Genomic DNA, 26,680 nt, shown 5'->3' with positions numbered 1-26,680 from the left:
AACGCCGCGGGCTTTCAGGTCTCGCTAGCATTACTCATGTTGCTCAATGTATCTCAGGGCGCTAGGAACATCTAGGTTACCCCAGCTAGTGGAACTTTCATTACATTGTACATCGGTCCAGGGGAGTTAAGGAATGATTTGTTTATCGGGAGGAGTCTAGCCATAGTGAAAATGCGTGCGTACCCGAATGGTGAAGTACAGGGAAGAAGTGTTGTCCTATCCGTAAATCCAAGAGTATCCACAACGTCCATGTTCATGAGTCAACCTCAATGTGAATCCGAGACGCCAGTCTGAAACCGTACCACAACATGGCAGCAATGGCAATGAGGTTTAGATGGATGCTCATCGCATGGTTGATTGAGAATCGTCTCCTGACAGCAACCATGTCTGGGCTAGGCTCATCGACATCCCCAGGACGTTTCGCATCACGAGTTTCTCCTCAGTGTTAGTACTAAACAAGATTTCAAAAAACTAGAAAAGAAAGTCTGCCAGGATTACCTTGATGAGTCCGATCGATCATCGCCTGTCTCGTCTTCGGTCCGTAGATAAGCAGGTTCGCCAAGGACGTTATTCCCGCAACCATAACAGGAATCCAGTCGCTCTTTGCCTTGAATAGGGACGCCGGACCGGAAGGGGGAAATGTGAGGGCGGTCAAGACTAGGAGAAATGCCTGGCATCGAAAGTATATTGGAAACAAACGCTTCTGCAATGTTGTGAATGCAGACTTGGGAAGTTCGAGATGGCAAATCTTGGTATTGACAAAGGTTTGGAAAAGCGAGGTGCCGAGCAGCGTCGCGTAGGAAATGATGTGGTAGGGGGCAAGGGTTGTCATGACTGTAGGTATTGCAGAAGCCATTGTAATAGGGTGGATGCAATCTGATTGGAATCTCTGGATGCTTTCATTCTAAACTCAGATATCGGCTTATATAGCAAAAACTGATGCCGATTAAACAACCACACGGGGCGCGGCGTTCTGCCTCAGCCGTAAGCTCCGAGCATCTTCGGATAGAACCCGGACGCCGAGTGGGACCAGGTTGTAACCAGGATTTGACCCGCAACGGCAACTCTCCGGCCGCCCGAACAATCCAGTGAATCTTATGAAAATTGCCCCCGGGCTCTATCTTGGCTTTTTTTGCGGAATGCAGGATGGGGTTTTTTTATTTCTTCTCATCTTGTTATACGCCTCGTACAATTTACTCTGTGCTGGTAGTGTCGCTTATCATGCGTCCAATCACCTCATTGCCGCTGACGAATCCTTAAGCCGAGAAGGATTTTGGATCCGAAAGGATTCGGATGTTTGCTGGTGACGCAAGCAACATCATATCAGCTCTGATCGATCGGTCGAGTGTTCGAACTGTTCCGAAAATGCTTCACTATCTAGACGATCACAATCATGCCTGACCGCTCATTGCACGTTCTCCTTGAGTCGGTGAACTGGTGATTGTTAATTTGAATGCGGAATGGCGCCCAATGCACCCAGAATTGCACGGTGGCAACCCAATTACTCGCACAACAGCAACATTCCAGTTCGCAGCAGTACAAAGATTGCTCTCCTAACCTTAAAAATTGATTGAGAATATTCAAAACTCTCTTTTCGTTCCAGATTTCCAATCTATCTCGGATCTTTTGCCGCGGTGACCTCTCTTATCCCGAAATAAGTCGATGCTTGTATTTTCCCGCCTAGCTCTCTATATCTAAGGATTCTAACAGAAGATCTATCTTCAGAGAGGCAAACTTTCTAGTCCTGTTGCTTTCCTTATATACCTCTATTTTTGACATTTAGTTCATCATCAAGTCGTGAATGTGCCATTACAGGTCTGCTGACCGCGAGATGGTGCCAAAAGTCTCAACCCAACGCAGCGAAAACTTTTAGAGATCTTGACATGGGGTTCCATTCGCTGCACTGCGGCTGTTTCTGTATATTCAAGGGGTTGAATCACACTATACATTTCGATGCTTTGGCGAAAGTTTTAGATAGAACCGGCAGTTTCCACCTCCAGGAGCCGTCGTCATCGGGGCCCCACAAAACTTTCACAGGGATACAGACCCTTGCGTCACTTCTCGTCTTGCTCTACGTAGTAGGATTTCCTATCCAGATGCTCCGTAAAATAGACAATTCTAAGCCATAAATCCCCGGCTGTTCAATCAGTCTTGCTTCGGGATCCAATTTCCGATCCTAGTTACTCGTTTTTGCTCAACTTGCCCCTCCATTTCCTGGAGGGCGATTCACGGCTCTATCACTCTGTGTTCTTTGTTTAAGCCGCCACGTCTTGGTGATTCTGGCTGCCACCTCGCCATAGGCCGCAAGGCACCCGCAGCGCATCATATCATTATCACAGGCTAATGCTATTTCCGCAACCAGTAGCGGTCGCAGTCTTCCACCTGTGCTCATCGTCAAAGCTTGACTCCAATTTTTGACCTCCAATGTCAAAAATGATCCGCGTTTTCTGACACTTTTCACAGCCCTTCCTACCTCTGTGTAAGCAAATTGTTGACAACATTATGCAAGCTCAATTCTTTGATGAATGTAATGATGTGCCAGATTGAATGGTATTGTGAAGCTTCCTGGGCCCATAATATGCCGACGCGGCGCTAGTACCCAGTCCCGGTCGACTTTTTGAGCTGCTTGGCTAGCTTGGCTCTATCGGAGCATCCCGGCCACAGAAGGAGACCGACCCCAGAGACTTGCTGAGTTCAAAAAGAATCCATCCCTTCGTCGCAATGTAGGAACCGGCTCTACTACACAAGAGGTACGGGAGGTCCGTCTGCTATTCCTGAAATCCAGAATATCTCTTTCAGGCCCTACGCAGCATTCTTCGTTGAACTTAATTGACAGCAAGGTAACTTCTACGGTCTTGCACTTTGACAACAGTGTTGGCCAGACACAACTGCAGGCTCTACATTCGGTCCATGGTGCGCAATCTGTGCTAATCACCTCGACCCCCTCCTCCGAACTGGGTTTCGCCTTTCAATGTTACCAAAGTGCAACGAAATTGAGATTTGTTTGTGATCAGATTTGCATTCACAGAGAAATTCAATATGATGATGCTCAGTTGATGCCCGGCTCAATTCGGATGAGTCCGACTTTATCCCGGCCCCACCTTCGGACACGGTCCCACCTTCGACCGACCGGGCTCGCGGTGTGTCGCTTTCTTCATGCCGTAGGAAGGACTTCGTGTGGGAAAATTCAAAGCAACACGTGTCAAGCTCAATTCCTCTCCTATAATTTTTTTCGCTTCATAAGGTAGCATCACATTATTTTTTTCCAGGCTTTTCAAGTATGATTTTTCCTGGAGGCATACCGAAAGATCGCAATGTGGCCATGTGTACCATAGACAGGAAGATTCATTGTCGACGAATGCTTTAGCTCACAAAAATCTCGAAGCGAAATTGTGCAGGCAGCTCTTCTGAATAATGCTTCGAAGTTTTCTCGTACAAAGCTACTTGTGTCTTAACTTGTAAGAGACAGAAATCGGAATAATTGGTTTAGATTGTCCTGTTGATTTCAACCCGCTAAAACAGCGCGTTTGAACCAGCCTGCTTTACATTCTCAATCATGGCTTTCAACACTCAGATCTTTTCCAGCTCACTCTCCAGACATATTACCCAGCATGGTCTCCAGCTGAATGGGTATGCTTGAGAATTAACCATAAGCCTGAGATCGTGTGGGAATTGACCTATCTTCGGGCAGCTGACCACCATCTCAATTGTGTAGTTTCCAAGTTCGGTTGAGGCGACATGAGCGGAACCCACATCAACACCGCGAGTATCGCCGATGAACTGCATGGGGCCGCGCTTCACCGGCTCCACGGTTTCCGTCATTGTTCCTCCACCGACCCGCAATTCCGAAAGCTCCTACGAGGAGATGATGTCAATTTGCAGTAGATATGCGGACGTTCCTGAACGAGCAGAAATTTGGTTAAGGCTTTCCACTTTTTCGGTTCCGCTGAATAGGAAACCGGAATTAGGTGAGAATGCGGAAGGAACTCGACTCAGAAAAGGGAGGGTTTTCTGGATCTTCCCTTGGATACTCTGTTTCGCTGTGGGCCACGCAGTAGTAACACCGCCAGCAACGCCTTGGCATGATAACGTCATATCTCCAGTCTACGTAGGAAACTTTCGCCTCCATTGTGGAAAAAGTGAAAGTTGATAAACAAGCCGAAGACCCGGGGAAGGGAGGTCTGGGGCAGATGTTCTAGATGCTATTCACTATCGACTTTTGTCATGGGCTTTTGACAACTCGCATAATCTTCCATTGACACCTACCACACTCAGATCGACGATCGAGACGCACACTCAGCCGATATTTTTGCGTTTTTCTGACCTACCTCTGACGTCAAGTACCAACTGCTCCGCCTGCATCGAGACCACTATTCGTCAAAGATAGCTTGCCAACATGGCCTTGGCACCTCCTGGTGATGGTCCGCGAGCTTCACGACCGAGCCACATCGATGAGACGATCCCGACCCGAGATAGCAGCGTAACACGTGTCGGACGGAGCTTTGATGGCGAGAAACAGCAGCAGCCTCTCGGAGAAAAGTCCGAGGATGGCCCGACCGGGGGCTTCTTCGAGGGCGGCCCGGGCCGAGACGAGGAAGCCGAAGGCACTCGCAGCCGTAAGGATCTGGCGAGGGCGATGAGCAGTACGCAGCCCGAGTACACCCCGGATGGAAAGCGCATCATTACCGAGGATGAGTGCTATCACCTACTGGGCTACTCATGGCCGGCTTGGAAAAAGTGGATGCTTCTGTCTTCCATCTTCGCCGTCCAAGTATCGATGAACTTCAACACCAGTGTCTTCCCCAGCGCTGTCACCCCTATCAGCGAGGCTTTTCACGTCAGTGAGCAGGCTGCACGTACTGCGCAGTGCGCATTTCTCGTTCTCTACGCTTTTGGGTGTGAATTATGGGCTCCTTGGAGTGAAGAGTTTGGACGGTGGAAGATCTTGCAGTGGGTATCTCGAGGCCACTTGAAAGTGACGCAGAACTAAAGCCAGGTCTAGATGCTCTTTGTTCCTCGTCAACATGTGGCAAATTCTTGCTGCATTGGCGCCCAATTTTGGCAGTATCGTCGTCGCTCGAGCGCTGGTACGTAGTACAATGGTCTGTAATTTTTCGGGAAATATAGACTGACAATTGACGTAGGGCGGTCTCAGCTCAGCGGGTGGTAGTGTCACCCTGGGCATGGTAGCCGACCTTTATCAGCCTGAAGAACAGCAGTGGGCCGTTCTGTTCGTCGTCCTGTCTTCCGTCTTCGGAACGTCAGTCGGCCCCGTTGTCGGAGGCCCTATTCAGAAATTCCTTCCGTGGTACTGGAACTTTTGGATCCAAATGATCTTTGGCGTTGTCGTCCAAGCTGTTCACATCTTCATGCCCGAGAGCCGCTCCACCATCATCATGGATAAGGAAGCAAAGCGCAGACGCAAATCCGGAGAAGACACCAACATTTACGGACCCAACGAGGTCAAGACGCCTCGACTTTCGTTGCATGAATTTGCCATCACCTGGATACGCCCCTTTGAAATGTTCCTCAGGGAACCCATCGTTCTCTCATGCTCTCTTCTTTCGGGATTCTCCGATGCCTTGATCTTCACCTTCCAAGAGGGCTTCACTCCGGTGTTCAATAAGTGGGGTTTTGGAACTCTGCAAAAAGCCTGGGCTTTCATCCCCATCAACATTGGCTATATCCTAGCATACATCTCTTATGTGCCCTGGATCATTCGAGACCATCGCATCATCAAGGCGAAGGGTCCCGACGCCCTGGCTCCTGAGCGTCGCTTAAAGTGGTTGCTGTATCTTGCTCCCCTCGAAACCATTGGCCTCTTTGGCTTCGCTTGAACATCCATGGGCCCCCCTGAGTCACACTGGATTGCACCCATGATCTTTTCGTGTCTAATCGCCATCGCCAACTTCGCCATCTATATGAGCACGGTTGACTACATGATCGCTGCATATGGACCCTATTCTGCGTCTGCTACTGGTGGTAACGGTTTCGCACGAGACTTTCTTGCCGGCATTGCAGCGATGTACTCAACCCCACTCTACGAAAACATTGGAAATTCACGCCACACGGAGTACGCAAGCACCGTTCTTGCCTGCCTCGCATTCATGGTCACTATCCCAGTGTATCTTATCTACTGGAAGGGACCAGTCATCCGAGAGAAATCCAAGTTCGCTCAGTCCCTGGATGCCGGCCGACGTTCCAAGGGCGGACGTCGCGTCGTTGAAGCTCCCGAGGAGCATTTGGAGCCCAAGAACCTTTGAAAGGGCTGACAACATTCTCGGTACGATGATGAGTTTGATGAAGTATAACGGATTAAGTAGAGCCAAAGAAACGGCTTCCTATGGGTAGGAATGGCCGAGGCAGGTAGCCAACGACATATGTTTAATGATGCGAACGATATCAATGTGCAATATTTTCAACTGTGATTCTTATTTGAGGAAGTTAATGACCCGGGCTTCTTTTGACGAGTTCAACCTTTCTGCATTGACATGCCTCTGCTCTTGCATGTCAGCAACTCGTACCGTGGCAGTTGAATTGAGCACCAAGTATCCCACGCTGCTTTGCAAGCATATAATGAATCAGAAGAATGGCATGAGGGCTTATGGAACAATTTAAGTTTGGGCAGTAAAATCTTACCTTCTCGTTAGCAAAGTTGGATAGGTCATGCTAGTCGAGCTTCGCGAGGGTTTCCAAGCTTCTTTTTGGCGACTTTCTGCGTTCAAACAGGCTGATAGATAGCTTCCAATTACAATTTATCATAGTGGTGTATATGACGTTAATTGCTGCCTGCAATTTATGCGTCGTTTTTGCGACACAATTTAATTGACATTTTATAAGCATATGCATCAACTGTGTTACACATCCCCTAGCCGCCGACCTCTACAGGACATCCATGATCCAAAATGAAAGTTTACAGGCTACTTCGTGCCCCCTACGCCTCAACACCAATGGTGATGTAGGCAAGCATTCCCTTGGTAACATCCTCGCCATCAAGTGCCTCGACAACCATATTGGGGTTCCAGTTACCCTTGCTCTCATCGGCAAAGATGCTATCAATATCGTTAGTGGTGCGATTAATCTCGGTGTGGCTGACATAGGGCTCGAGGGCCATGATCTGCTGGCTGAGGGGTTCGTCGAAGAATAGCTGGCCGGTGCTGACAATATTAGAGGCGACGATGGTGCCGTTGCTGCGGATGGACCAGTCGGTGTGGACCTGGGCGTGAATGTGGATGGTGCGCTCTACGTAGAAGCCGGGGAAGACAGTCTTCATCTCCATGATGCCGTTGGAGTCAGTGGGCCAGATACCACGGAGCCAGGTGGTGGCGTCGGTGTGCAGATCCAGATCGGGGCCGATGGTGACGTTGAGCTGGTCGAGGAGCTCTTTGAAGGGGGTGTTGGGGCTTTGGTGCGTGAATGAGCTGTAAGATCCGGTCTGTGCGAAATCGTGTTAGCGGGGCGTTTTATGTTTCTTCGATAACGACAAGTTGACTTACAGCGTTGCAGTGCCAGAGGTCAACGAGAACATCCTCCATTACCTCGCAGGTGTTGACGTTGAGGACACCAATGTCCAGATAAAGAGGAACACCGGGCTGGTCTTCGCTCATGTCCTGGCGCAGGGTCTGGGATTGGGGCCAGACGTAAGGTCCCTGGGTAACCTCGGGTGTCAGGACGCAAGTGTCGTTCTGGAGGGTGCTGTAGTGAGGGCCCTCGGTGTGGATGGTGACATTGCTGTCGCGCCGAACGAAGGAACGGCTGACAAGCGAGCGCTTTTCGGCTTGACGCTTCCTGCGAACCTCCTGGAACTGTCCGGACTGCACAGCGCAACGCTTGGCGAGGTTGGAGCGACGGGCAATCTCTGAGTGGCTGAGAGTGTGGTCATGGCCCGGGTGGGCGATGACCACTCCCGAGAGGAGCGCAGTGGCGAGAGCAAGGAGCTGGAGCTGCATTTTAGAGGTTGAAATAGAGTGCAATTCGAGAAATAGTGTTATGAAGACTGTTCAACGAGAAAGTTTCTGGGACCTATTGTCAAAGTCAAGCTACCGAGATCTAAGCTGCTGATATAGACAGGACTGATCAATGATGCGGGAGGCGATCCGATATTTATAGGTTCATCCATTCTTTCAATCGTTCCTCAACTTGCCCGAGTCGAAGAAAATGCCATCTTCCCTGCTTCGTCCTGTCTGACCCCTGGAGAGGACCCAGAAAACAATTCCATCTCATCAAGACGTTTCTTTTGTCGGCCATTGCCCCCTCTCATAACCCTCAGATCCGTGAAACTGCGAACCAAACTGCAGTCTATCCTTCACGATCTCCACTGACGTCGGGTTCACGAGGCAGATCTCTCCCACATCCCGAAGAACCATGTTCTGATCAGTTCCCCATTCGGCAGTTCATCGCATAGTAAAAGAAAGACCGCCAATCATAGACTAGTTATTACGGGTGACTTCCGGGATCCGGAGCCCCCAAGCCGCACACAAACGCCATTCCCAGCGGGCCGCCAAGAGTCCTGGCCGCGTAAGTTCAGAGCGGTCCGCCTGGTCACTGCACGTTGAATCAACCTCTTCCCGACGACAAAGCATAACAAGTGGGGGGGACTGATAGGAGCCGCGGTTGTCCCGAACCAAACGATCACTGGTGTCGCCGATATTGTCATGCATGTGGATAGGGAATTTCGTCTTGCCATTGTCAGATCCGCATCTGTTACAACCCAAGACCGGAATGCGGGCGTCAAAAAAATCAGAAGTAGTCCCATTCGACAGCAACCAGAAGTTATTCGGTCTAGAAGGTGCATCAACTAGAGCCTTCGCTTGTCGAAAGCTGCTGACCAAGTGGTTGCGAATTTTCCAGAGTCCAGACTACTTCCGGTGAATGACCCTTGGACGAGCGGCAGTGAATGATGCAGCACTGCCAAGCAGCGCGTCGGAGTTGAGCCGACGCGGTGTGATATTAGTAGCCTCAGCAGCTCTTTTGAGTTACTCACTCTTGGCAAGCAGAACTTCACGGGGGGTTGTGCCTACAGAGTGTATGACAACAGGTTACCACAGTTGTAATTAGGAACGTCAATAATCCGCAAGAATTATCGCACGCCACAGACCATTGTGTTTTAATTTAGAAGAAGCACTCCACGCCACTTCTAGCCAGATCGTGAGAAAGTTTTCATAGGAATGAATAAGGGGGGCCTTGCACAGCCAAGAGGCACATTTACGGGCAATACGACTCATATAGTTCCCGTAGCATTAGGCACAGCGTCCACTCATGCGCACCTCTTTCCCTTTTTACGTCAGTATCTGTGAACAAGCTTAACTCGGGATCTGAAATCTTCTGCCCTTCCCTTTAAGTTAGGAAAGTCGTTTGGCCCATCCTGGAGCCCGCAGCATTCGCCGTGGTATTCTGATGTTTCCATCAATAGCTACCTTGATCCGTCTCTCTGAGTTCTACAGGCGATTTCAAGTGAGATTCCAGATCTTTGCCACCCAAAGCGTAAATCAACATGTTGCCCCTTCCCCAGGGCTGCAACTACATGCTTAAGTACCGCTACTGAGAGGGGTGGGCAAGACTATGCGGTACCAACCGACAATTGCTAAAGCTATCTAGGTATTCCTGTCACCCCCACCAAAACTAAGCCTTACTCGATCGACGACAGCTTCGTCCACTTCTCTTATGAATTATCCCAAAACTCTTTGCTTTCTTTCGAGTCTACGCGGCTATTTCAGAATTAGACTGGCATGCTCCTAACGTGACCCTCTTGAGGACATGGGCGAAGATTGTCTCCCCCGTCCAAGCCCCAGACACTCCACTTGACTTTATTATGCACTTAGACGAGGCCATTCCTGTGAAGGTCGTCACCCTACAGAAGACCGCCACTGAGTCTGTTGGCTGACCAGTATCAATACCCAGCCTTGATTTCTCCCAGCCGCAGGTTTGTTTACCAGTCAGAGGCTCAGATAGCAGGCGGTTGATAATTGTAGGTTAATGGCGAAGTTTGCCTTGGCCTATGATAATTTCTACGTCCTGGGCCGCACTTCTCAGGGGAAGCTGCACTCTGAGGCGGATGCGTCCGTGGACTCTCTGCCTAATTTTGACGCTTCTGAGATGTCGAGTTTCATCACTTTCCAGGCGATCTGCCTCATGAATTTACGTTGCATATTGCTCTTCAGTGTTTGTTGAATGAGGATGTTCATTTGCTTTATGCAGTTCGGCCTTCAGATGGCCGATGCCGTCATTGATTTACCCGGGTGTATGGTTTTAGGCAGAAATATGGACTTAGAACATGAACGGGAAGTTATAAAACCAATGAGAAAGCAAGGCACGACGCGATGATAAATGATCCAGGTAGCATAACTGTTACATAGTAAACTGTCAGGTGACGGTCTGTGTAAAGACCTGGGATAACAGAGCAGATAGAGTACATCCTTCGCATAAGCCTAAACGACCAGTCAGGTTCCATGCAATTCTGCATACATTATTGAAGCAACATGAAGAATTGAGATAACACTGAATCAACTGTTTAGGCCTGAGTCACATTACCCATCAACTATAGTCAACATCTGGCACTTTAGAGGCAATGGCCTTGGCAATGATATCGCCAGGACGAAACTGACCATTGGTTCAACCCTTGTCCTCCTTAATCGATACGGTTTTCATAGATCATTGGCTGGGAGGAGGTCGGTGCCTAAGCGATATGAACGTTGCAGCCGGCAGAATCCGCTTGGACATCAAAACCAATATTAATTCGCCCTCGTGCTTGAAACTTTTAAATAGATTGATGCAAACAATATTGTGGCTGATAGGGAACTTGATAGACTTGATCCTTAGTATGCGCTTTCTGTCGAAATAGAAATGAACCCTCAGAATCGATTGCAATGATCGGATGCTAGGCTCTGATTTTTCTGTCAGCCTGGGTCTAAAGGCTTTCTGAAATATCAAAAGTAATCACACAACTCCTATGAAGCGGGAAGCCCTCGCAGGAACTGTGCTTTCCAGGAAACCATCGCATCCGCCTGAAAGTTTCTTCACTGAGATGATTCCTCCGCAGATATCCCCTGCGTGGCAGCCTATCCTCTGATATTTTCTTGCAAATACTCTTTAGCTTCAAATTAAATATCATGGTAGGTATGATGTAGGTATTCTCCGTTTCAGCAGTGGCCTTGTGCGGTCTAGATCTGGCATACGCAACGGCAACATCGTCTAGTATGCGTGAGCGCTGCGGATAGAATTTACGGATCATGTCATCCACATAGAGACTAGATATAGCATACATTTGAAAACAATATTAGAGGTTGTTGAATTGACATACGTTAGCTAGTGCGCTACATCCGCGATGGTTGCACTAGTTAGGCAAGAGAAGATCTTGATCAGGGTTTCAGGCAGGCGAGCATAAGGTGCTTTAAGGCAATCAATATTCAATCACCACTTAACCGAGTGTCTCAGAGCTAGTAATCAGTATCTCCCCTATATCATTAACCACTTCGCTAGATTGAATAGACAGTCCAGTCTATTTCGCAGTCTGGAGAATGCATGAGCTGTTGATAAATTCTTTTCTACTGAAATCGCCTTAATATCTACGAATAGTGTTGTCATCGTACCACAGGTGATTTATCACACAGTCAAATAGGTGAAGAAGAGTCAAGTGACGGTATGTTAATTCTGCATGGAAGTAGAAGAGTGAGGTTGAAGCCAGGAGCCCGACCTCAGCCTTCTATTCCAAAAATTATATCTTTAATACATTGGTATTCCCTATTCACGGTGCCAACTTCATAACCGATGGCCCGGAGTGCCGCAATCCAGTCGCGGAACGAACCCATTTTTCGTGTCTGTAGAAGGGAGGGCCCGCAGGATACGGACTTCAAGTCATCAAAGTTCCGGATTTTCTCTTCAATTATCATCATGAGTAACCGATCGGCACTGATGCTACCCTCTTGTTGGATTTCGTAAGATTCGCGACCCCATTTGATTTCTCCATTCGGAGGCCCATGGAAAGCCTTCAATGCCATTATGGGATAATAAGTTGGCTTAGCTAGAAGCTTCGACAGAGAACTTAATCCAGGAACTTGAGAAGCAGCCTTAATGATTAAATTCAAGATCGCATCGTCGTTGACTTCGAAAAGGATCGACCACCACCGGGGTAAGGTTCCTTCTGTGGGTATTCGGAATTGACCTAAATCCGGTGTAATTTGAACAATGTACCTCTGAGCATTGACTTCTTCCAGTACTTTTGCCGATGAAAAGCAATCAATAGTTGTCATTACATCGCGCCACCATTCCACCAGTTCCTCATTGTGCGAAGGAGGAGGAGCGTCTGCCCGCTGTATGAAGATCTCTAATGTGTTCATCAGAAGACAACGCCAAGCCACTGAAATGTCCTTGAAGTAAGCTAAGCGAACTGGCTGGATTGGTGTTTCAGTCAATCCTTCTCGAGAATCAGAGTAATTCCTCAATACTCTTCGAATCAATGAAAGCCGATGAGTTTTGGTTTCTGGCGAACTCTCCGAGTCGAAGGCTGCAACACCTTCGCATGCGCCTTGCAGAGCAAGTGTTTCCATTCGAAGCTTTTCTTCGCCTGCCGTCGCTGCCGGTAGCGTTTCAATGGCCCAATCGACAAAGTCATATCTGTAAGATGCCATTGCTAGGAACCAATGATGCATGCTAATTTTTGAATATCGCTGAAGGCTACGTCTTTGCTGGTCTAAGTCCACGAACTCGAAACATCGATACGCGAACGAAAGTAGATCGTGTATGGTCCGGCGTGATGCAATCCGGGCAAGGATATGGTAAGGAAGAAGTTCTAGGGGCTAGGGTCCTGTACCTCCGGGAAAAGTAGGTCTGAAGGGAAACGTAGTGCTGGTGAAATACGGTCTACGTCTGATACGATGAAACATCAGGTTTGTTTTGATAGACCGTATAAGAAGATCGTCGCGTCTCGGAATGTGAGCACCGAAAAGTTCTCTTCCCTCCTCGCTGTGGCAAATAAAATCGATAGCTGTCCTGTGCGTGAAACGAATGCCCGTTCTGCCCCAAGACTTGAACTTGCTCTCGTGGGTATTATGCGAGGAGAAGGCTTCTTCGGCGCCGGTCATGTCCAGTAGCCCAGCACATCTCGCTAATAGTCCCATCCCTAAGCAGCGCCACTTTTCCCACAGTAGCCCCGTATCGGGTATCTCATCACGGGAGGTGAAGGACTCCAACATTTCATCATCTGTAGAAATGACAAGGCCAACAAGGTTGTCTGTAAGCCCCCAATGGCAATCATGAAAGATTCCCTTCAGTTCCATCGCCATATAGAAAAGCAATACTGTTTTTCTGCGATAGAGGTCGCTGTCTTCCTTCATCCTTGACCACATCTCTTTATACAGTTTCGTCAGGTCTTTGGGCAAGGACTGAACGCGGCGATAGAGAGTATTCACATCATCGTAATTGTCGAGACCACGCTGGAGACTACTCAAAACAAGAACGACCCATATGAAAACTCCTTCAGCTTTTCCGCATATGAGATCAGATAACTTATCGGTCTTGACGTTCTCAAGGTCAATTTCCATGGCGGCAAGTCGGTCTCGCGTAAGCAAACGAATATCTCGATTGGTCAGATCCTGGATCTTGAGCATCGGGTACCTTTCGAGGCTCCGCTTTAAGGCTGGCTCAGGGCGACTAGAAACACAGACTTTGACTTGGTTTGTGGCGACAAGCTCGTCAATGAGGTGCAAAAGTCGGCCAGCTCCCTCATCCGGGGTATCAGCGACTTCATCCAAGCCATCCAAAAGCACCAAGTATGTGCAAGCTGACTTTCGTATCAAGTCCAGAAGGATTGTTTTCAGTTCATGTACAGTCCAATCGGTGTATGAGTCCTTCGTTGAGAGACTTGGCTGGTTATCCAGAATTCTCAAGGCGATACTTTTTTCGTCGGCCAGGATTTGATGAAGCAGAGAGCAAAGGAGGCCTTTGATATTCTGTTGCATAAAAGTGCCGGGTCTCCATAGAAAGTGAGAAATGCACCGAGTCCCTGGGTTGCAGTATTCGATGGTTTTATCGTTTGTTTCAATGTATTTCATGAGCGTGCTCTTCCCTGACCCTGGTTTGCCGCTAATCCAGTATCTTTTTCGATTGTCATCTTTCAGCCAGTCGACGAGATTATCCCGAGGTTGAGGCCAAGCTGATCCAGTGCTGTCGGAGCTATCCGGCGACTCAGATGATTCTTCTGACATGGTGCTCGACTTGTCAATGCTTTCAGTCTCATCGTCGTCTGCGCTGGATCCGTCTTCTTTTGAGTATTCCGACTCCGAGCCACCGAGTTCCATAGAACTGCTGAAGATCCACCGAAAAGTTCTTGGGTGCGTTTGTGTAACTTGATTTCTCCGCTCGTTCATTCCGGGATACTTAAGACTCTTCAAAAGCTGCTGATAAGCTTGCTCTCTTGCCACAGAGTCTTCTCTGGACTCCATCCTCTGGGAAAGGGCATTCTGGACACTCTGGGCTGACAGCGAAACATGCTCGTTGACAGAAGCTCCATGATGAGCGAGCTCGAGGGACATGTGGGACTTGATAACTTCCTGCGTCTTCGAGGATTGCGTAGTGACGTGATCTCGGATCTCCGTGGATTGTTTCTGCACGACGTCTTGAAGGACGCTGCCAGACTTTGCATGTTGCGCAATGAACGCTTTGAGTTCTTGACTCAGCTCGGAAAAGCCCTGCTTGTTCATCTTGTATGTCGCCTCCGCTTTGAAGAATAGCCGCTCGAGGATAGACGTATCCATGAGCTTCTGCGCATCAGCCAGGTTGAGTCTGAGTCTCTCAAGTCTCTTTTTCCGCCACATGACTTTTGGAGCAACGGCCAATGCTCCGAATGTGCCCGGCTGACTGGGGGAGAGGTACTTCATCTCCTCTTCTAGATCTTTGGCGTGCTTGACACATTTCGTCGCGAAATCTAGGAGGCGTTTTTCCGACAGCGGTGTTTTCACAGTGGGAGCAGGTGTCGGTTTCTTGCCTAGTGACTTCTCTAAATCATCACAGACGGCTTTGAGACCCTTGGCGTAATCATCGAGACCAGGCTCCGGCGAGCCGCTCTCGTAGATGCGTCGGCACATCGAGACGGCCTCGTGACCGAAGCTGATGAGCTGCATAACGTTGCAGGCGAGGCTCAGGACCGCGATGCCTTCGAGACCAGACATGGTGTGGCTTTTCCGAGTGAGGGGGTAAGGCAAGGTGAAGCAGGTTAAGGAGGCGAATCGAGAAGCTCTTTGTAGATAGGCCGCGGAATCGACTACCGCAACCCACGCGGAAACCTCTAATTGTGACAAAGACAAGGAATCGGTGACGACAACTGCCAGCAGATAGAAGAAGGGAGGGGATGAACAAGTGAAGATGAGGAGAGCGGGGGAAATGGGAAGTTGGGCGTGTAAGGTGCGTCGCTCGGCAAGACGCAGCCTGATCGAAATGATGTTCTGCTGACGAGTCCCATCTTCATTGGAGGAACCGCGCCTCCCTCGTTATCTGAAGCAATCGAATATACCCAATCAAATTCGAATTGCTCAGCCATCCAACACTGGATCAGGTCGAGTTGCACTGCATGATTATGTCCACGATAACAGAATTGCGATTGGAGATCCACGTGAGCAGCTCTGAGCCTCGTTATACATCTAATCAGAAGTCGTAGCTAATGCCGAACAAGCTAGCAACGCCATCAAACGCCAGACCTTCCCATGCATCCCGTCTACCAACATCTACCATCCGTCTACCAGTCCTCAATTACCGCCTCGAGTGCACCATTCGTCCCTTGACCCAAACCATCTTGGTATTCCGATCATCCCCGTTAAACACCCACTTGGCAACCCGGTTTTCCCAGCTCTCCCACCCAAAGATGTCAACATTACCATCCTCAACTTGCTCCCCATCCTCATCAACGACCGGCAACCCAATGAGCTGCGCATCCCACTGCATCCCAACCTCGAACCCGCCAACCTTGGCCCCCAGCCCGACAACCTTGGCACCGCCCCTCGTACCGAGATACAGCACCTCCTCGACCGTCAACTTGGCTCTCTCCTTCTCCTCCCCCTTCAACCCCATCGCAACATGCCGCGACACCAACGCAGCCTGCCTCGCCGCCTCCAGTATACTCGGGCTATATCCGCCGCTCATATCCGTGCCCAGCCCGACATCGATCCCCTTATCCCACAACCACCTTACCCTCGCCGCCCCGCTCGTGATGGAGCTATTACTACACGGACAATGCGACACCTTGGCCCCGCGCTCCGCAATCGTATCCGCCTCCTTCTCAGACAGGTGAATTGCGTGCGCGAGCACCATCTTCTCACCCAGCAGGCCGTGCTGGTCATACACGTCCGTATAACTCTCGCTCTCGGGAAACAACTCCTTGACCAGCTCAATCTCCCCCTCGTTCTCGGAAATATGCGTCTGCGCAAGCACGTCCAGCTCCCTCTGCATGTCCGCCAACCCCCTCATCGCCTCGCTGGAACACGCCGGCGCAAACCGCGGCGTCAGAATCGGCGCAACGAGCTCAAACGCCGGGTCAATGGTCCGAATATACTCCACCGTCTCCCTCGTCCTGCGCAGCGAGTCCGCGGCCGACTCGTCCTTGTAGTACTCTGGGCACAGGCCCTCGCGGTCCATGCACACCCGCCCGACAAAGGCGCGCTGGCCGAGGGCGAGACAAATGTCGGCGAGGAGGTTCGTGGTGTCGACGTCAATGGTGGCGTAGTAGGCCGAGGTGGTGGTGCCGTGGGCGAGGGTGCGCTTCACGCAGGCCGTGTAGACGCGTTTCGCCTTTTTCTGGTCCTGGAGGCTCGATTCGAGGGGGAAGGTGTAGGTGTTGAGCCAGTCGAGGAGGGTGGATTTGCCAAAGATGCCGACGTTGGGGTATTGCGATGCGTGGACGTGGGTGTCTGTCGTTTTGGTGGGGTTGGTTAGCTTCAGATTGCGGGGTGGTAGCATCACAAGCCAGCCCTTCCATGGTTACGATGTCTCATTTTGCACGGAGGAGGATGCTGAGACACGTCGAACCAGACGGGCAACAGACAACTTACCGATAAAACCAGGGAAAAAGAATTGCCCCTCCTTGCCAACGTGAACCTCGACATCGCCAACCGTCCAGCCCAAGCGCGGCAGAACCTCGGCCTCGGCCCTCTTCAAATCGCAGTCCGTCTCGACCGCAACAATTGTACCGCAAGCGCTGACGCAGATGGCCGCATCGTGGAGGTACTCGAGCTGCTCCTTTGTCTTGGAGTGGATGAAGGAACCCAGGAAGAGCTTGTTCCGTGTCTGCGTCTCCGTGTCCGTTGCGGCGGCGGCGGCGGCGGGCGGTGAGTCCCGGATCATGTCGCCCATTATGCTGCAAGTATCCGTCTCTAAGCCAAGGTGAAAAATTTCTCTAAAAACGGGCTGAAACTGGAGATTGAATGATAGAGTCGTTCGCAAGGTAGGTAGGTGATCGTGACGTCGGGATAATGTGGTTTGGCGCCCGGTCTTCGGCTGTCGTCGGCAGAGTCCGCAGTTGAAACAAACCCCCACCACGATGCTCTCTCTCTCTCTCTCTCTCTCTCTTCTCTTTTTCTCTTCCGTCACGTCCTGTCCCCGTGTCTCCCGAAACGCAGGTGACAGCTACTGCTGACAAGCTTTTCGTTCACCGAGACTACCACAAGGATATGATCGGAATCAAATTGCACAAATCAATGTCCTCTAAGAATTGGAGTCACGGGATAAAGTTGAAAAGTTCCCTCAAGTAGGTAGGTAGTGCGTCAGGAAAGGCAGGATAAAGGTAGGTCTCGTCAATTCGGTACAAGTTTCCCAAAAACCCTCCCTTCAAAAGAGCAAATAGACAGCGAAGAAACTAACTAGAAAAACAAAGGAAGGGGGACGCGGTAGATATATGCAGTGCAACAGATGACGCGCATCGCTAATAGCATGTGCTTCGACCTTTTTTGTTTTGTCAGTTGCCCGGCGGCCCTCTCCTTCGGGTCTTCGGGGCTCCCCCGCTCCCCCCCTTCACCCTACCCCTCCAAGAGATAAGACGGAATACGGAGACGGACTGACAGGGGGGGTGGCCCAGCTCAACGGGACCGTCAAAGCAAAGAAGCATCCCATTCTTAGCTTGATATGACTAGTCCAACAATAGCAACAACATTGAGCAATAACATGAACAAATTTCTCTAGTGATAAAATCTGGGATTGCACTGTTGGGTTGCAGCTGCTTCTCGACTTACGGACACAAGCTCGCTCTTTCCGGGACCCCAAACAACACCACCAATGCGCGCGCCCCGCCCCCCACATCGCAACGCACCGGCACGCACGTCGCACGGCGCTCGCCGCTGGCCGACCGCAGCTTTCATTCTCCTCCACCTCCTCCGCCCGCAAATCCCAGGTTTCCCCACCCGCCTCGGCTTGCCTTCATCCGCATAGCTCTTCCCAAAGCTCCCCCCCTCCCCCCTTCCCCCCAATCCGGCAGCTTTGACCCCTCGTTCTTGAAAGCTACCGCCTGATAAGTTGATTAGCTATTGTGTTCTCGTCAGGGCGGCACGGCATACATAGTATGGCATGGCATATGTCTCAGACAGTAAAAAGATATCCCACTTGGCCCTCTCCACCGCCATCCGTCTCTGTCCATAATGGCCCTTCTCCCCCCTCGGGGCGGATAGTCGAAGTCGTCCCGTCCGTGCCCATGCTGCGCCATTCGGGAGAAGAAGCATCTGTGTTCCGGGTCCTTGCAGTCACTCTTCGTAGATCCCCCGCCGTCAAAATGGCTGTTGTGCTTGCCACTAGTCCCCAGTCATCAGTCATTGTATCACCACCCTGCCTTGTTTGCGCGTTGGACAAAGCAGTGCCATCGGACAATTTATCACACGCCTCTCGGAAACTTTCCACCTTCGTTGAACTTTAGTTGCTCTATTCTCTTCTTGTACCACCCATTAAACTCTAGAATGACAAACGCCCCAAATAAAGTAAGACCAAACACTAAGCTTTCTAAACGCAGCATGATAAAACAGTCATCAAGAAACGACATCCCTAATTTGTACAACGCTTTCGCCGTCTAGAGTCATTCAGTACCCCTGTCAGGAACCGTCTTCATTCCTCTCACTTTTGTGATTCGTAATACCGTACGTAGCCCGGACTCCTGCCCACGCCAATTGCACACAGCTTATGCTGCCGCGCCGGGGCCCTCGTGCTCCCCAGTGAGGCCGTTGACTCCGTTAGGGCCAGGACCGTCTTGGGTATACTGATCCCAGTTCGCCAAGATTTGAGCAATCTTGGGCGAGTTGGTCAACTTGTACACATCCTCAAAGTACTCCTTGGTGATGGCGAAAGGCTTCGCCGTCACGTTGGGGATGTATTTGCCAACAAGCTTGGCAGGGTCGATCGTCGTCTTGTTGATTTTCTTGAGAAGGAACGAGCGGAAAGGCTTGACGCCAGACCGCAGGAAGGTCGAGTGGAAGGGCACGTCGATACCGCGGAGAGGAATCGTTGCGAAGCCACGCTGGAGCTCCAAAGGCGTGGGCTTCTTGAGCGTAGCCTCCGCGCTGCCCTTGATGATCTCCTTGAGAGCACCCTTGGCCTCGTCAATGTTTCCACGCATCTCCTCAATGTCGATCTTCTGCTGCTTGAGGAAGTTGGTGACGCCAGTGAGCGTGTCGAGCGCACGCAAGTCACCGGCCGCAACGTACTGCATGTTGGCAATGTTGTAGTTGACGATTTCAAGGAGCCAGCCAGTCTCCTCAGAGATGCAGTCAACAACAAATTGCAGGGCCTCCTCGTTGAACGTCTTGGAGATTCTGCTTGGGTTGATGGCGCACATGGAGTAGTTGGACCGGCCAGCGGCGTCACGCTCGACAGCGACTTGCATGGTCAAGCCACGGTAGAAGACGACCGACACCAAACTCTCAATGGGCATGACCTCTGCCAAGGCGGCAAGAGCAGAGTACTCGCCTAGGGAGTGACCAGCGAAAGTGCAGTCCCGGGGAACGAGACCCTTGGACTTCATGTCCTCAAAGCTAGCCTTCTCCATGAGAGTCAGGGCGGGCTGAGTGAATTGAGTGGCGGACAGCAGGCCAGTGGGTGAGCGGTAGGTGTACGAGGTGGTCTTCTCGTCAATCTCCTTGAAGATGCGCTCAGACTTGATGCTTCCATCGGCGGCAACAGTCTCGAACGTCATAGCCATATAGTTCTGACGGATGGCCTTGCCGCGAGGGCCACCGAAGTAAACGGTTAGCTCCTTCGGGTTGTTCTTGACGATGTTGGTGATGGAGAAGCCGTAGTTGTCCAAGAGGTACTTGTCAGCACGATCCCAGACGTCCTTGGCGACGTCGCTGCTGGCGTACAGCTCCATGCCCATGCCCTGCTCTTGAGAACCTTGACCGGTGAAGACGTAGGCAGTCACTGGTTGCTCAACCTCAGCCTCACCAAGAAGGACCTTCTCCTCAGTCTCCTTGTTGCTAGCCTCGACCTTGATGATCTTGCGGCCAGAAACCATACCGACGTGCTGAAGCTTGACCTGAAGGTCGTCGTTAGGGAGCACCATACCAACCAGAGAAGCGTGGAAGCTGCGGACACGGCCAATGTTGTTCTCAGCAGCCCAGGTCTCAACCAAGCTACGAACGGCAGCGCTCGAGTACATGCCGTGGGTGATGGTGCCGGGGAGGGCAGCGTAGTTGGCAAACACGCGGGAAACGTGAATGGGGTTATAGTCACCAGAGACACGGGCATAGTTCTCATTGGTAGCAGGGGCGCGGAGCTGCAGAGGGGTGCGACCGCTGAGAGGGATGGGGTTCTCAAAGTTGAGGGGTTGGTCGAGAGGGGCACCAGTGCGCTCGAGGTAGTCGACAACAGGGTTGCCGTTAGACTGGCCGGCCTCATAGTCAACGCTGGCGACCTGGATGACCTCCTTGGTGGGAAGCTCAAGAAGGACCTGGCCCTGGGTGGAGACGCTGCTGTACATCGTCTTCGTCTTGTAGCGGTAAAAGCTCTGAAGACGGAAGGTTAGAGTCTGGCCGAGGAGGTCCAGGTCGCGAGGCAAGTCATCAGTGTTGAACCACTGCTTCGACTTAAGAACAGCGACGTCCTTGCTGGTAGCCAGGTGCAGCTGGATGGGTGTCTCCATCTTACGCTGGAATGTGTTCTCGTAGTCGGTGTAAGCACCACGGTACAAGAATTGAGAGGTGACGTCCATGACAGCCTCGCCGTCGCGGTAAATGGTGCCGCAGACTTCGACCATCTTGCCAGACTCCTGGTTGATGACAGCGTTGATCTGAGCAGTGGTAGAGACCTCGTCGCCCTTCTTAAGTGGCTCAGCACCAGGCTTCATGCGGAACTCGTTTGACAGGTGGACAAGCTTGAGCAGATCACCATCAATGGTGCGAGGAAAGATGGGCTTAGTGATGGCCTTCCAGCCGACGACGATGGCGAAATCCATGGGCGCGTAGACTGTCTTGCCGGGACGCTCAACGAAGGCCTCGCCAGTGTTGCCAACGGCGTGGATGAAATCGTTGATGCTCTCACCAGTGATGGTAGCCTTACCACCGTCGAACTTGCTGCTTACATCAGCGTCGAGGTTGAATGTCTCATCGCCGAACCACGCACGCCAGTAGAACTCCTTGATGCGGTCATTGCGGCCCTCCATGACCTCGTGGATCGGGGCGTAGCCGGCCTCAGGGTGGTAAGTGAACTTGAGGGGCAGAGCCACGGGCTTGCCGAGAGCGGTAGTATCCTTGATCATGTTGACAACGATCTCGTTCTTGCCCTCCAGCTTGACCTCGATGACGTCCACATACTGGTTGTGACGGGGCTGCTCCTTAACAATGATCTTGGTGTTCTTCGCGTCCTTGGGATTGTGGATCTCAACGAAGAGGCCGCGGGTGGGCGCGAAGATACGCTTGAGCGGGTTGGTCTGGAACTTTTGACCTTGAACAACGACCTCGGAGGTCAGAAGAGCGTGCCGCCAGCTGCGATCGGGACCAGCAAGCAGTGCCAACCAAGCATCAAGGCTGGGAAGCGTCGCGGTAGGCGATGTCGAAAGGCGATAGGTGTTCTTGTGGGCATCATCGAAGGAGACGGTTAGGCCATCGACATCCTCAACGGGGATCTCAGTCTCGATCAGCTTGCCACCGAAGTACTCGATGGTAGGAATAGCTTTCTTGTCGCCCTTGTAAAGGTCTCTAGTCAAGTACTCGACGTGCGTCTTGTGAATACCGTCAAGGATGTCCTTGATAGGCTCATCAATGACCTTGGAGAACTTGACAGCAGTAGGACCCTGAAGAATGCAGGTACGTCCAACATCCTGGCCAATGACGGCGCCAAGATCCTCAGACTGCCACAGGGAGTCCTTCTTGAAATAGAAGTCGAAGTTCTCATCCAGGGTAGGGATGAAAGTGACAGGCTTCTGGATTGGACGCAGGCAGAGCATCAAGAAGTGCTGAACATCCTGGGCGTTGATGAGCTGAGTCTCAGCATCGGGGTAGTGGGAAAGAATCTTCTCCACAGTCTCGTAAGGAGTCTGGAGGTCCTTGAAGTCCTGGAGTTGAGCAACTTGGCCAGGCTTAGAGGTGAATCGCTCCTCAACACGGCGGATGAAGTCACCGGTGAGTCTGATGAAAGTGGGGTCGATCCAGCGCTGCTCGTGACGAATGTAGAGTAAATCGACCATGCGGCGAACAACCTCACCATAGGTCATGTCCTCCAGGTCGACGGCCTGGCCAGCGCGGTTGCGTCCGAACCAAACCTTCTGGAAGTCATCGTTGAGCTTCTTGACAATGTAGTCGCGGTTCTTCTTCAACTCGGCGACACGCTTCTCCTTGGGAAGAGAGAAAATCTTCTTGTCCATCTCAGCCCAGAACAGGACACCACGAGTAGCAAGCTTGTGAATAGGCTCGCCCATCTCAGAGAGAACGGTAACGACACCACCAGTGGGTCCGGTATAAGACTTCTCCCACTCGCTGTCCTCAACACCAGGGGCGTCGATGATGGCCTGCTTAGCAGCAGGGCTGGTCTTGGCCTCCTTGGCGACCATCATGCGACTGCCGAACAGAGTACCGTCAAAAGGCATGGGAGGATAGCCGTAGCTCTTAGACCATTCACCCGTGAGGTACGGGTATGTGTCTTCGGCACCACCAAAACCGCTGCCGGCAACAAGAATGATATTCTCCTGACGACGGATGCGGGGGTACATTGTGAGGATAGGCTGATGGAAATCCTCATAAGAGTGGTGACCACCTCCACGACCACCAGTCCACTGCAAGAGAACGGGGAAGGTCGGGTTAGCCTTGGCGATGTTGATGACGGCCTGGATAGCGTCGACAGAGCCAGGCTTGAAGCTGATGTGCTTGAGACCGAGGGTGTCAATGTACTCCTGAGCGACTTCGACGGAAGGGACTCCAGCACCAATGGTCAGACCCTCGATGGGAACACCCTCGGCTCTGAGTCTTCCGAGCATCGGAATTTGCCATTGCATGGCACGGGGGTTGACATAGATCAAGTTGACGCCAATGCCACGTCCAGCTGGGATGGCACCCTCGATCTTTCTCAGGGCGGCAGTCATCATGCCAGGGTCGAAGTAACCACCACCGGCCAACTCAATGTGGTAGCCAGCGTTCATGGTTGCAGCGACGAAGTCCCAAGGGACCGTGCAAGGAGTCATACCGGCGACGACGATGGGAGGAAGGCCCAGCAATCTGCTCATCTTGGTATCGACGTAAGTGTCGCCGTTGGATGTGCTGACTAGACGCGGACCGAACTCCTTAACCCAATCCACGGCATATCTGACCGCGTGCTCCTCGTCACGGTCAAAGAGCTCGGGCTTGTAGCCGATTTCAGTGATGGAGCCGTCGACGGAACCGGCAAGGATGACGCGGACACCAGTACCCTCCTTGTTTCGGCTGGTGAGAACACCCAAGCCAGAAATACCGCCAGGGCCGAAGTCCAGGACGTGGGTGGCTTGAGGGAAAACGGTGGCCTTCTCCCAGTTGACGGGGTCTCTGGTGATGAGACGGATGAGAGTAGGCACGATGTTGCTGTCGTCAGTCTCCCGAAGATCCTTTCCGGTGTTAGTGTCGAAGACCGCGGTGCCCAGAGACTTGGAGGGGATCTTGATGTTCTTCAAGTCCTCATCAATTAACTCCGTTGCCTCAGCAAGGTACTTGCTGTGGAATGGCGCGGTGATGGGCAGGAAGCGGTGGACGAAGCGAAGCTTTCGCTGGGTGTGAGGGATACGGTTTTGGTCCAAACCGGTGGGCGCCTTCACCTTGCGCAGCTGGGCATTAAGACCGTACAGGGAAATGGGGGGACCCGTAACGACCAAGTTGCGCGGGCTGTTGATGAGGGAGATGGAGATGTGACGATCAGCGGGTAGGTACTTGTTGGTCGCATCAATGTGCTTCTGGACCTCAGCCTGGGAGAGGTCTCTGATGCTAAGCATGGGTGTGGGTGTGCCCTCGCCGTTGTCAGCCGACTCTCTCAGCATGGTGGGCGTCAACGAAGTGCGGGGGAACACCTGCTGGCTACGAGCACCGATCCAGAAGAGGATTGTGAGCGCAGATGGTGCAAGCTCCTTCCACGACTCCCAGGACTCGGCTGCAGCCGTGATAGCGGCGAGCACAATGCCCTGGGAGTGACCAGTAGTACCGCTGATCTGATCACGGAGCAGACCAGGGTGAACGCCAAGCACCTTGCAAGTGACCTCGTAGTGGGCAAGCTGGACGAGACCAATCAAGGGGAAGCTGACGGGGGCTGAGATCAGGTAGTCGACATCAGGAGTTGCATCCTCGCTCTCAAGCCATCTCATGATATCCAAGCCCTTGGGGTACAGCTTTTCAGCCTCGGGGTGCTTGGAGAGATTCTGGAGGAGCTCGGCCGCGTTCAAAATAAGCTCGCCGACAAAGGGGTTGTATGTCTTGTAGATCTCGCGCAATTCCTCGAAGTACTCTTCGATGTTGCCTTGACCACCGAAAATGGTGTAGATATCGGCGGAGCCATCGTCAGATGCGCGGAACAGCGCTGAACCGTAGGCCTTGATGGAGCGACCAGTGGTTTGTCTGGCTTGGTAGTAGCTGCGGATGACAACCAACTTTTTGGCATCAATGCCGGGCAGCGTGGCAGCAAGGGCGTGGACCTCGTTGCCCTGGAGGTAGCCGCGCTCGAACTCGTTAAGGATAAGCTTCAGGACCTCCTCGTATGAGCCCGACTCGTCGTCCTCGCCCTTCTCGACCTCGTCGGCGACGAATCCCATGTATCTCGCAACCAGCTCTGCAACGGACGAAGGCTCGTCGTCTTGAGCAAGCTCATCTGTGGCGGTGGGGAGAGTGGCATTGAAGCGATCCTTCAATTGCGAGGCATGGAAGTGCAGTGCGGTCGGTACGAGGAGAGAGGTCTCGAGGGAACCGTGACGGAGAGTGAGGGGTCGCAGAGAAGCGTTGGATCGAGGGGTAGAAACGCCCGTTTGGGGGCCAGTTCCGGTACCGTACATGGTGATGACAATTTTGGGGGTATCAAGAAGAGGTGTGAAGTTTTTTCGTGCTACGAATGGAGCTTTGCTCGCCACGTTTGTTAGCCGAGACGTCCTTGTTTTTTCCCACTTCTCCCCTGCTGATCCAGAGGTCTCCAGCGGGAGAGAGATAAGGAGACCGAGGTGGCTTACCTGTGTCTGACTCCGTAAACTCAGCGAAGAGCAGGAGGCAGCTAGTTCAAGATGCTCCGGTATGGCGGGGAAGGGTGAGGCTGGTGACGGCAGCAGTAATGTCGTGTCTTGAGATATTGTGGGGGGTGGTCGTCCAGAGCTTTCTCTCCGATTATCCGAGAGCAATTGGTGGTCGATGAAGGACAAGGAAAGGAAAACGAGAAGACTGCCTGCAAGTTCTGTCCTTGACGTGGAGTTGCGGGAGGGAAGAGCAAGTGAGTGGCAGATGGCAGCTTAAAGAAGAGTGGGATGGTGAGCAAGGGAAAGTTGGGAGGGTTGTTGGAGGAGGTTATGATGGGAAGGCGAGGCAATTGAAGTGTATCCCTTTGGACTTTTTTTCTGCTGCGGCCCCGGTCTGGGTCCCTGCTGGCTTTCTTGGGGGAGTGTGAGTGAGTGAGTGAGAAGCGTGTGTCTTCCCGGGTCTGTCTCAATAAGTGGATACGGATTGATTGGGATTGTGGGATTGAGGACTGGGACTGGGACTTTCACGCCATCATTGAGGAGGGAGAGGGACGGCGTGTGGTGTGTGGACGGTGAAGTGGATGGATGGATCCAACCTTTGGCCAGGTATCCGTACCTCCTGCTTCTCGTCCTTTCGGTTTGTTTTTCTTTTCGTGAGAGTGAGGTCAATCCCACCAACGTAATTGGAGGCGTATGGTCCAGTTTGGTCCCCTTTGGTGTGTTTATGAGGGGTGGAAAAGGGAGGTACCCAGAACAGGGACAGGTACAGGGACAGACACGCAGAGAAGACGAGATGGAACTCAACGATTAAAAAAAACAGGCTGGGATCATTTTGGGACATTGGAATGAATCCAGTTGGTCCGGACTGGCGGAGCAAAGGCACGTTGGACCGGTAGGTACCTATTCGAGTTCACAGCAAGGTACTCGGTACCTACCTTGTCTGCTTCACTTTGCACTTGCAAGGCAGGTACGGGTCGACGGATGGGAGGTACCTGTGCCTTTCCCGGCTCAAGGCAAGGCTCAAGCGACAGTAGCGGAAAGTGCAGGGAAGGT

The 26,680-nt window shown here is 51.8% G+C and overlaps 7 protein-coding genes across 7 annotated transcripts; 2 read left to right on the top strand and 5 right to left on the bottom strand.

Moving 5' to 3' along the window:
* Positions 1-253: 253 nt before the first annotated feature.
* CORC01_13042 (uncharacterized protein) lies at positions 254-856 on the bottom strand (the record flags this gene model as incomplete). Its single annotated transcript, XM_022624660.1, has 3 exons — positions 254-435; positions 499-643; positions 761-856. 3 exons carry the CDS (start codon positions 854-856, stop codon positions 254-256), a joined length of 423 nt encoding a protein of 140 aa, XP_022468824.1.
* Positions 857-4,396: 3,540 nt separating this feature from the next.
* Positions 4,397-5,837, top strand: CORC01_13041 (major facilitator superfamily transporter; the record flags this gene model as incomplete). The annotated part of the gene is made up of 3 exons (XM_022624659.1): positions 4,397-4,950; positions 5,003-5,087; positions 5,145-5,837. 3 exons carry the CDS (start codon positions 4,397-4,399, stop codon positions 5,835-5,837), a joined length of 1,332 nt encoding a protein of 443 aa, XP_022468823.1.
* A 39-nt stretch (positions 5,838-5,876) lies between these two features.
* CORC01_13040 (uncharacterized protein) lies at positions 5,877-6,263 on the top strand (the record flags this gene model as incomplete). Its single annotated transcript, XM_022624658.1, has 1 exon — positions 5,877-6,263. The coding sequence occupies one exon, from the start codon at positions 5,877-5,879 to the stop codon at positions 6,261-6,263; it is 387 nt and encodes a 128-aa protein (XP_022468822.1).
* A 671-nt stretch (positions 6,264-6,934) lies between these two features.
* On the bottom strand, positions 6,935-7,949 carry CORC01_13039 (protocatechuate 3; the record flags this gene model as incomplete). The annotated part of the gene is made up of 2 exons (XM_022624657.1): positions 6,935-7,435; positions 7,497-7,949. The coding sequence occupies 2 exons, from the start codon at positions 7,947-7,949 to the stop codon at positions 6,935-6,937; spliced, it is 954 nt and encodes a 317-aa protein (XP_022468821.1).
* A 4,845-nt stretch (positions 7,950-12,794) lies between these two features.
* CORC01_13038 (uncharacterized protein) lies at positions 12,795-15,164 on the bottom strand (the record flags this gene model as incomplete). Its single annotated transcript, XM_022624656.1, has 1 exon — positions 12,795-15,164. One exon carries the CDS (start codon positions 15,162-15,164, stop codon positions 12,795-12,797), a length of 2,370 nt encoding a protein of 789 aa, XP_022468820.1.
* A 577-nt stretch (positions 15,165-15,741) lies between these two features.
* Positions 15,742-17,337, bottom strand: CORC01_13037 (guanine deaminase; the record flags this gene model as incomplete). Its single annotated transcript, XM_022624655.1, has 2 exons — positions 15,742-16,895; positions 17,037-17,337. The coding sequence occupies 2 exons, from the start codon at positions 17,335-17,337 to the stop codon at positions 15,742-15,744; spliced, it is 1,455 nt and encodes a 484-aa protein (XP_022468819.1).
* Positions 17,338-19,144: 1,807 nt separating this feature from the next.
* On the bottom strand, positions 19,145-25,456 carry CORC01_13036 (acyl transferase; the record flags this gene model as incomplete). The annotated part of the gene is made up of 1 exon (XM_022624654.1): positions 19,145-25,456. One exon carries the CDS (start codon positions 25,454-25,456, stop codon positions 19,145-19,147), a length of 6,312 nt encoding a protein of 2,103 aa, XP_022468818.1.
* Positions 25,457-26,680: the final 1,224 nt, after the last annotated feature.

This window comes from Colletotrichum orchidophilum (assembly GCF_001831195.1).
Source record: "Colletotrichum orchidophilum strain IMI 309357 chromosome Unknown Scaffold_175.1, whole genome shotgun sequence".
NCBI lineage: Eukaryota > Fungi > Ascomycota > Sordariomycetes > Glomerellales > Glomerellaceae > Colletotrichum > Colletotrichum orchidophilum.
This window is presented reverse-complemented; position numbering and strand designations above follow the sequence as displayed.